The sequence below is a fragment of the Aegilops tauschii genome, chromosome 1 (genome assembly GCF_002575655.3).
Source record: "Aegilops tauschii subsp. strangulata cultivar AL8/78 chromosome 1, Aet v6.0, whole genome shotgun sequence".
NCBI lineage: Eukaryota > Viridiplantae > Streptophyta > Magnoliopsida > Poales > Poaceae > Aegilops > Aegilops tauschii.
This window is the reverse complement of record NC_053035.3, coordinates 495,933,498-495,941,872: the sequence shown is the minus strand read 5'-3', so window position 1 is coordinate 495,941,872 and position 8,375 is coordinate 495,933,498. Positions and strand designations below refer to the sequence as shown.

Here is an 8,375-nt window from a genome sequence, read left to right as displayed (position 1 = left end):
GACTTCTTCATCAACATAAACTTTGATCTTAACCAATATCATGGAAAAATTCATCCGTTGAGCTCGGGGCGCCCAATGTCAACTTTGCCCTCGCATGACTGTGCAAAATTTTCTGGACAACAGATTCATTTTTGCCATCCCCGCCTCCTCAAGCATCGGTTCGATAATTCCTTCGGTGGGATTGTGTGTAATTGAGTCTACAACAACACTGTAAAATTTTATCACGATCCAACGGTGGAATCTCTGGTAATATCTGAAATACAAAGACCCTATCGGATTTGTGCGAAAATGCGTGCGAGATACGGAAGAAGGAGGCCACCGGCCAACTCCGACATCCTTTTTTGAATATGTTTTCACCGTGAAAAGAAATCTGACCCGAGTTTACCTTTTTTCATGAACGGGCTATCAGACGTCCTTTAAGGATTTTTTTGCAGGGTATTGTGTTTTGTTCTGAACATGTGCCTCCAAATTTTGAGCCTTTTTCGAGGTGCTTTTCGCCCTGCGTTGGTGTCACACCGGTCCAACCTCGTTGCTCCATGGATGCCGGCATGCGCCGACGACATCACTGCGCCGTCACTTCATCGAACCGAGGTCAAACACGCCACATAGCCACCTCAGTTAGCCGACAGGGAGTTCGGCATCGTCAATACCACATTGTCACACCACAGGTAACATGGCTCGGTGCGCCGACATCGCCTTGCCTGCCGCAAGGACGTCGTTGCCTTGCTTGCTTGGGCTGCCGCCCAGTTCCGAGAGTCCTCCGCCTCAAAACGGAGCTACAAGGGCTTCACCTCCACCGACATCGGTGTACAACTGAGCTTGCCCGACGGCCTCCTCGGGTGTCGGTGATGGTGAGAGAGGGTGGTGGTGCTCGAAAAAAAACTAGCCGTTGCCCAAGTCACCCGACGCGGACAATATAATGGCCTACTGCCCCTTCCTCTGCGGTCGTGTCTGGTGGCTTTCTTGTGGCTCTCGGATGGCCACGGGTCTCGGCGGTGTGGCCGATGTGATGTTTTCTCATTGACACGATGGTTGCGCTTTGTGGCAGCTCTTGGTCAAGTTTGTCACCTCTTTAGTTTGGGTGAGTGTCTCTCATGTCCGATGATACATCGCCTTTTGAGCCAAGGCGAGAGGGTAGGGTCCCTCTTTGGCTTGAGAGCAGGAGGGTGTTCTACCTTCAGCCCAAGTTGTCATCCTTGGTCGAGACCTCCATTATGTATCAAGGCAACGCCTCGTGGCTGATTTTGGTGTTTTTGACCCTTTTGCAAAAGTTTAGCAAGATCTAACCCTGATTTGAAAGTTTTTTGAGATCTGACATTTTTTCTATCGCCAGGGTGGATGACGGTAGGGTGTATCGTTGGGCTCCTTGGCTTCGTTAATTCAAAGCCGGGCTATCCTCAATGGTACCGGACGTGTACCTGGACGGCGGACTTGTTGTCTATATATGCCGATGAAACGGAGTCGCGTCCGGGAGGGACTCGGGGGAGGTGGAGGAGATTGAGGAGCGACGTGCACCACTGCAACTTTAAGTTGGTTGATCCGTTTTGTCAATCGGGTCAGCCTCGGCGCTCGTACCGTCGTACAGTACGTGTTAGGTGCTCTGCCTCGCTGGTTTCCTGCCACCCAGCCATGCGTTGCACACGTATACTACACCGGTGTATACAGCACGCTTTCAGACAGAGGTGTCGAGTCCATCTCAGTGCTACAGTTCCTTGACAGTATCTCGGTAGCACTAACTTTATTTTTCCTTGGAGCGCACTGCACCGCTGTGGCGATCTTTGCAAGATGCGGGGCAGATGATCCAGCAAGCAGGCACAAAAACACAGCCGGGAAATTGCACTGTCACTGCATTGTTTATCATCAGTACCAGTGCCTAGCATTGCTCATCATACACACGATACACATGTGTTAGGCAGCCTCTCCTCACTTGTCACTGAACACCTAAAACGTCCTGCGCCGAGCATCGATCATGCTGGCCCCGACTTGTTTAATCAGTCTCTGTCAGAGACATCGATACAAGACAGATAGGATTAACCTGACGGACAAACTGTATTATATCATACTGCATTAACAATAATCATATAAGCAAAGCAAAGCGGAGAAGGAGGGAACGGACCACATGCATGCGCGAGTGAGTGTGTGTTTAGGCGCATATATTCGTCCGCTTTCCCTTGTCGTTGACAAATATCATTGCTTCCATTATACTACAAAAAATACTACAACCTCCTCCTACTAACCCACGCCACTGATTTCATTTCCGTCTCCTTTTGAGATGCTCGCACCACACCACACCACACCACGCCACTGATTGATTTGATCGGCGGTGCGGTGCGTACGCAGCGCTAGTGGCGGCCGGTGGTATTATTGACGCCGAGAGAGCTAATAACTAAAATTCAGATTCGGACCCAACAGCAATATCAACCGAAACGAGGGAGGCTATCATTAGCCTCCGCGCCATGATCGATTGATTAATCACGCAAAAAGGAAACTTATACATCACATATGTAATTACACGCACAGACATCTTTGGAGTCTTTGCCATGGAGCGCATCGCTCTTGCCGAGCATGGCGAATGCACCTACGTTTCATTTCGGGCGGCGGCGGCGGCTTTTCTTTTACCGGCACCACGAAACGCATGTTTTTCCAGCTATATTACAAGGTTTTATCGATTTGCGGAGAGTTTTGAAAAAGACAGAAAAGGATTTCAGGTGAAGGCACGGGTGATACAATTAATTATCAATACCAACCCAAAGTTATGATAGATTAACGGTGTTGCTTGGAGTAATACTACGTTTCTTGCGAGTACACCTTTTAATCATAAATAAATTCCGGACGAATTTGTTGCGAGGAGTAGTGATTAACCCATGTTACTCTTCTAGCAACAAATGCGCGTGGCATTAGTCAAGCAACCCCAGCTGGACACCCCGTTCTGCCCGTGGGCCCCACGCGTCAGTCAGCCCTCCAACTGGAGCACGCGGTTCCGCCGAACTCTGCCGGAATATCGCGTTCATGCCCTCAACAATTTAACATATTACAGACAGGTCCCTCGAGAGTCACACCAGTACATAGCCGCTCTTCCACTTGCCCCCCTCCTCGTCCTCCTCGCCGCGGCCACTCCGCCACCACACTGCCACGCCGCCCTCCCTCGCCAATGCCGACCGGCCTCTTCCTCGCCGCCGCCGCGAAGCTCTGACGGAGAACCGGAGGCGCCGCCGCCGCGTGCCCCGCGCCCCAGCCTCTGTGCCGCCGCCGAGAACCGAGAGCCGCGAGCTCTCCGATTGCGCGTCGAGGTAACTGCCGCCGCCGCCTCTCTCTGCCATCGCTGTTTAAGGCTCTCTACTACGTACTACCTATATTATCTTCCGTTGGTATTCTCTGATCCGTCGGGATATCTTGCGGATTCTGCAGATTTCTGCAACCGCTTTACGGTTCTTGGTTCCGTGAAAGGGGGGAGAATCAGGCGCCATGGGGAGCGAGCCCAAGGAGATGAAGTACAGGCGGAGGGCGAGGGCGCCCGAGCCGGGGGACTACGGGCAATGCGGCGGGGGCGGCGGCGTGGTGGACTGGGCCGCGCTCAAGCAGCAGGACCCGGCGGAGCTGCTCAGGAAGCTGGACGAGATACGGGACCAGATCACCAGGTCCTGCGAGGCCGCGGGGCCGCGGCCGGCGGACCCGCCGCACCGCATGGGCCGAGGCGCCGTCTCCATGCGCCACTCGCACGCCGACCCCCTGCCACCCCCGCCGGGCCGTGGTGCGCCGCCGGAGTACTACCGCTCCTCGCGCCACGCCGGCCGGTACGGGCAAGGCGGGCCGCCGAGCTCGTACGACCAGCGGTCCGTGTGCGATGACAGGTACGCGAGGCAGCCCAGCGGGAGGTTCCGGCAGCCGCGCCCGGAGGGGCAGTGGGAGGGCTATGGCTACGGCGGCCACCACAGCTCGTGCCAGTGTGGGCAGTGCGTGCACGGCCAGCGGGCCATGCCACCGCAGGAGGAGAGCATTCCGATGGCCAGGTTCTTCGCGGGGCAGCAGAGGCCGCCGTACCAGTTCGACAGGTCCGCCTCGTCGATATCGTCAGAGTACGACCGGAGATCGGTGGCCTCGTCGCTCTACTCGCACCTTTCGATGTCCAAGAGAAGGGTGGAGTACTTCAGCAAGAGGGCAGACAGCTTCTGCCGGCCGACGAAGGGCGGCGCGCCGTTCGTCGTGTGCAGCTCCTGTAACCAGCTTCTGCAGCTGCCTCCTGGGAAATGCACATCACCGAAGCAGAACCAGGTTCAGTGTGGCTCCTGCTCAGAGGTTGTTACTTTGAAGCTCAAGGGTGCGAAAGTTCACCCGGTGATCCCATCATCGTCTTTCAGTGTACCGAAAAGCGTGAGAAGCTCCGATCGTCGGGCTCCTCAAAGTTCTGGGTGGTATCCATATGAGGATGATGACACTTCCAGTTTCGGTAGCTATCGACAGAAACAGAATTTTTCCGACAATCTGTCGCAGTCTTCTATTGGAAGCTATGGCAGCAGCACAAGCAAAGAGCGGGGGCCAAACAAGATCAGTCAGGTAAAACCTGTATCCGTCAGCAAGTCTAGATTTGCAGATAGCCCAAAAGATATATTATGTCAAGGAGATGCAGACAGTCAGGTCGAAGCTTCAGTTATTCGCACAATCAGTCCACAAGCCCCAGTTTTAGAGGATAAACTTGTTGATCCCTTTTCCAGCCAGCAAAATGATTGCAGTGGTGGGGATCAAATCAAGAGCAAGAGGTATGGCTTAAATAGCAAAGGAAACTTTGATGTTAGAGGTGAGAGGATTGATGTGAAATGTGAACAAAAGAGCAATGAAAGTCGGAAGGATGGATTTAGTGGAGAAACTATGAAGAAAACATATGGACAGAAATATCTCAAGCAACTTAATGCTAGTTGTCATGATGGTCACATGGGTAGCAAGAACACGCGGAAGGCCAATAGTGATGATAGCAGGAGCAGCAGCCTTGAAGATGAAGCTACAAGCAAAAAGTATGAAGAAAAGAGCAGACAAGATGACAACAACTTTGAGGCTCAAGGCGTTAATAAGAGATACGACAACTGCAACAAGGAAGGTTATAACAATGACTTTGGATTTGATAGCATTACTAAGACATGTGAAGAAGAGAGCGTACAAGATGACTATGCGAAATCACTGTCCTCGAACTGTGAAAATGCCAAGGGAGTAGCCAAAAATGAGTCATCAGTCAGTGAGCGAACAAATACTAGCTCGCATGTCTCTTCTGATGCTGGGCTAGATGAAATTCAATCTTCAGCTGGTAAGAGTGGGGATTCATCATTTTTTGGTGGTTTCTTAAAGAAAGGTTTCAAAGATCTTTCTTTATTCAACCAGTCTATGGACAGTGTCAAGGTTTCCATCAATGGTCATCCAATCTCTGAACGTGCTCTTCGTAAGGCGGAGAAAAAAGCTGGTCCTGTTAGCCCTGGTTCATATTGGTAAGTCATTTCCTTTCATTTGGATTTCAGAACATGTCCTGTATTTGCAGCATATGCTGTATATCCTGTTGCTTTAGTTCATCGTTTACTCTTAGCATCATCTGCCCAGAACATACACCTTTCTTACCTTAAGGGATGCTGCAACAATCAAGAGACAAATGAATTGATATGTATTCTCCTTCAGAATAAATCTAGTTTAATGGTGAGAATCATGATGAAGTATACTGACCCACTGTTATAAAATGATCATGCCTGATTCCACTGCATAACTCTGTAATATTTCCTTCCATAATCTAAAGAAAGAAGGAAGACTTTGCTTTTTTAGCCAAATTGGCCACTTCATCTTGAAATGATCACTAGACTAGTGTGTCTGTTTGTACATTCTTTCATAGACTTAAGATTCTTGTTCATCATTGATTTGTATTCTTTGGTGGTTGCTCTACTAAATGCTTTAAGCTCAAAATCAGAATTCAATGTTTTGTCTGCCTTTAACCAGACACAACATTCTGATAAGTATACTTAGAAGGCAGATACAGATGCATGATTAAATAATAGATCGTGCAATATTACCATGTAGCTAGTTTATAACTTGTTGCAATTCCGTTAGATCTTCAGCACAGAGATAGTCGGTTACAGTAACTTTTAATTCACAGGGATTGGAAATTTCTTTAAAGCAAAGGTAACATAGTGTTTTCTCTCTTTGCTAATTCAGGTATGACCAACGTGCTGGATTTTGGGGTGTCATGGGGCATGAGTGCAGCGGCATTATTCCTGTAAGATAACTCTTTTCCATGGGATGATTTCCCTAGAACTGCGTGTTTGCATGTCATGACCAGTCTTTCATTTTGCAGCCATTTATAAAAGAATTCAGTTATTCAATGCCCAAGAATTGTGCCGGTGGGAACACTGGAGTGCTTGTAAATGGCAGAGAACTTCATCAGAAAGATTTCGATTTGCTTGTAAAGAGAGGCCTTCAACGTTTCTCTGAAAAATCATATACCGTTGATATCTCAGGAAATGTGATTGATGCTGCAACTGGAGACAAATTACGCAGCCTTGGAAAGCTCGCTCCTACGTAAGTTCCTCCTGTACAGACTGCATTTCCTCAGGAAGAGTGGGCTATATATATATATATATGTATATATGTGTATATTTTTGCTATCTTCGTATAAAAGGAAACTTCAACTCATTTTGATGTTAACACTAGTTTTGGTTTCTAGATATCTGCAGTCTTCGGTAAAATTTCCCTGGCATTAGTAATTTGTATTTGACAAATCATCTAATGGCTTAATCAATTACCCCCCTGTGATTCACTACTTGAGATGAATTACCTAATAGCAGGGGACTGCCTAATAGGCAAAGCCAGTGTGGTCATGCCTTATTTCCACGCAGTAGGTCAACATCATTTGTTCACTTTCTCCTTTGACCATTTCTTGCTGTGGTTATTGTAAACCTTTTGTTCAATTGTTGTTTGTTTTCTACACGAAAGAAATTACTGATATCATGTGAACTTGTGCGAGGTTGTCACTTTGGTCGTCGTACGGAAACGTGCATGCATTATGTTAGAACTTTTTATTTGCTTTTAGCCACAACTTGTCTGAACTCTGAGTACCATGTGTTTAATAACCTCTTAAAATTCTTGATCAGCAAATCGTCTTCATCAATTTCCTCTAAACCATGTTTTTTTAGTTAGACACTAACCATTTCAATTTTCAAATGACAGAATCGAGAAGATGAAACGCGGTTTTGGCATGCACGTCCCTGAAGAGATAAGTTAGCACTCTGACTGTCTATGATGATGGCTCCTTGCTTTGCTATCCCCGTGCCCTACCACACCTGTAAGCTGCCTGTGCAAGTTAAATGTTTGGACTATCCTATGGAAGAAAGCCTTCTAGATGATACTACTTCTTGTGGCCTAGCTGCGCAGCAGCACCAATTATACTCCCAGGAAAACCTATTTCCACACATTGCTTTCCTTTACTTGAGATATATCCCCTAATGATATATTCGGGCCGAGGTAGCTCCAAGTTCCTCTTATTGTGCATCCACACATTCCATTCCTTTACCTGAAACATCCATCCAGATATATCTCCTGATCATATATTCGGGCATGACGCAGCTCCAAGCTCCTCCTGTTGTGCTGTTTTCTCATCTCGTCCACTGCATATGTATGTTGTCAATGCAGTTCTTCGTCGGCATAGGTAGCATTGAAATGTACGATATCTTTGTGGGGTTGTAATACAGCGGTAGAATCCTTCTACCTTGTGGAACCAACTGTAAATATCAACTCTCTGCCACCACCTGCTGGGTGGGTGGCTGGTGTGTGCTTTCTGAAATGCAAACCTGGTTTGTACACCTGTCCTGTGCCCGGGAATCACAATTATCTGTCAGTTTGGACCATGGTTGGAATGCTATAATAACATAGTGTACATACTGCTGCAACTCTGTTTTTTGTACTGCTGTTCTTCTTGCCTGAAGAGCAGCCAATCCTTGCGTTTCTCCCGGTCAATGTTGCCGGCACATGGGAATGGGATGGGCAGCTCAAGTGAACACAAGCTGCGTGTTTGAATCGATTGAGTCAGCAAATCTTTATTTTTAATCCGAGTCAAGCTGACACGTCATGCGGAAATTGGATCTTGCTATACAGTCAGAGATGATCAGTCGATCTTCAGGTGTCTTGCTTACCGGGCTGCTGATATTTAATCGCGTCATCTATTTTGGAACGGAGGGAGTAATGTTTATTCACCGGAGAGGAAACACAACGTACGCCTGGGAAGCGTTCGTACTAGTACGTTCGAACAACACTCCACGGACTGCTCCAGCTGATATGTAGGACTTGGTCAGTCTCTCAACTGCGCTATCTGTTGGTACGTACCATGTCCAACTTTGACCGAGCTGCAA

General features: G+C 48.2%; 1 protein-coding gene across 2 annotated transcripts; it reads left to right on the top strand.

Moving 5' to 3' along the window:
- Positions 1-3,095: 3,095 nt before the first annotated feature.
- LOC109785425 (uncharacterized) lies at positions 3,096-7,916 on the top strand. Of its 2 annotated transcripts, none has more exons than XM_020344035.3 (5): positions 3,096-3,290; positions 3,409-5,474; positions 6,187-6,247; positions 6,326-6,549; positions 7,198-7,916. In XM_020344035.3, the coding sequence occupies exons 2-5, from the start codon at positions 3,466-3,468 to the stop codon at positions 7,250-7,252; spliced, it is 2,349 nt and encodes a 782-aa protein (XP_020199624.1). In that variant the 5' UTR covers positions 3,096-3,290; positions 3,409-3,465; the 3' UTR covers positions 7,253-7,916. The 2 variants fall into 2 exon arrangements, with proteins under 2 accessions (XP_020199624.1, XP_020199625.1); XM_020344036.3 differs by having other exon boundaries at positions 3,102-3,290; positions 3,448-5,474.
- The last annotated feature ends 459 nt before the right edge of the window (positions 7,917-8,375 follow it).

Coding starts and splice junctions, on each gene's coding strand:
- LOC109785425 (XM_020344035.3), top strand. CDS start 3,466: ATGGGGAGCGAGCCCAAGGAGATGAAGTACAGGCGGAGGGCGAGGGCG. Junction 5,475..6,186: donor GTTAGCCCTGGTTCATATTG/GTAAGTCATTTC, acceptor TTGCTAATTCAG/GTATGACCAACGTGCTGGAT. Junction 6,550..7,197: donor CTTGGAAAGCTCGCTCCTAC/GTAAGTTCCTCC, acceptor TTCAAATGACAG/AATCGAGAAGATGAAACGCG.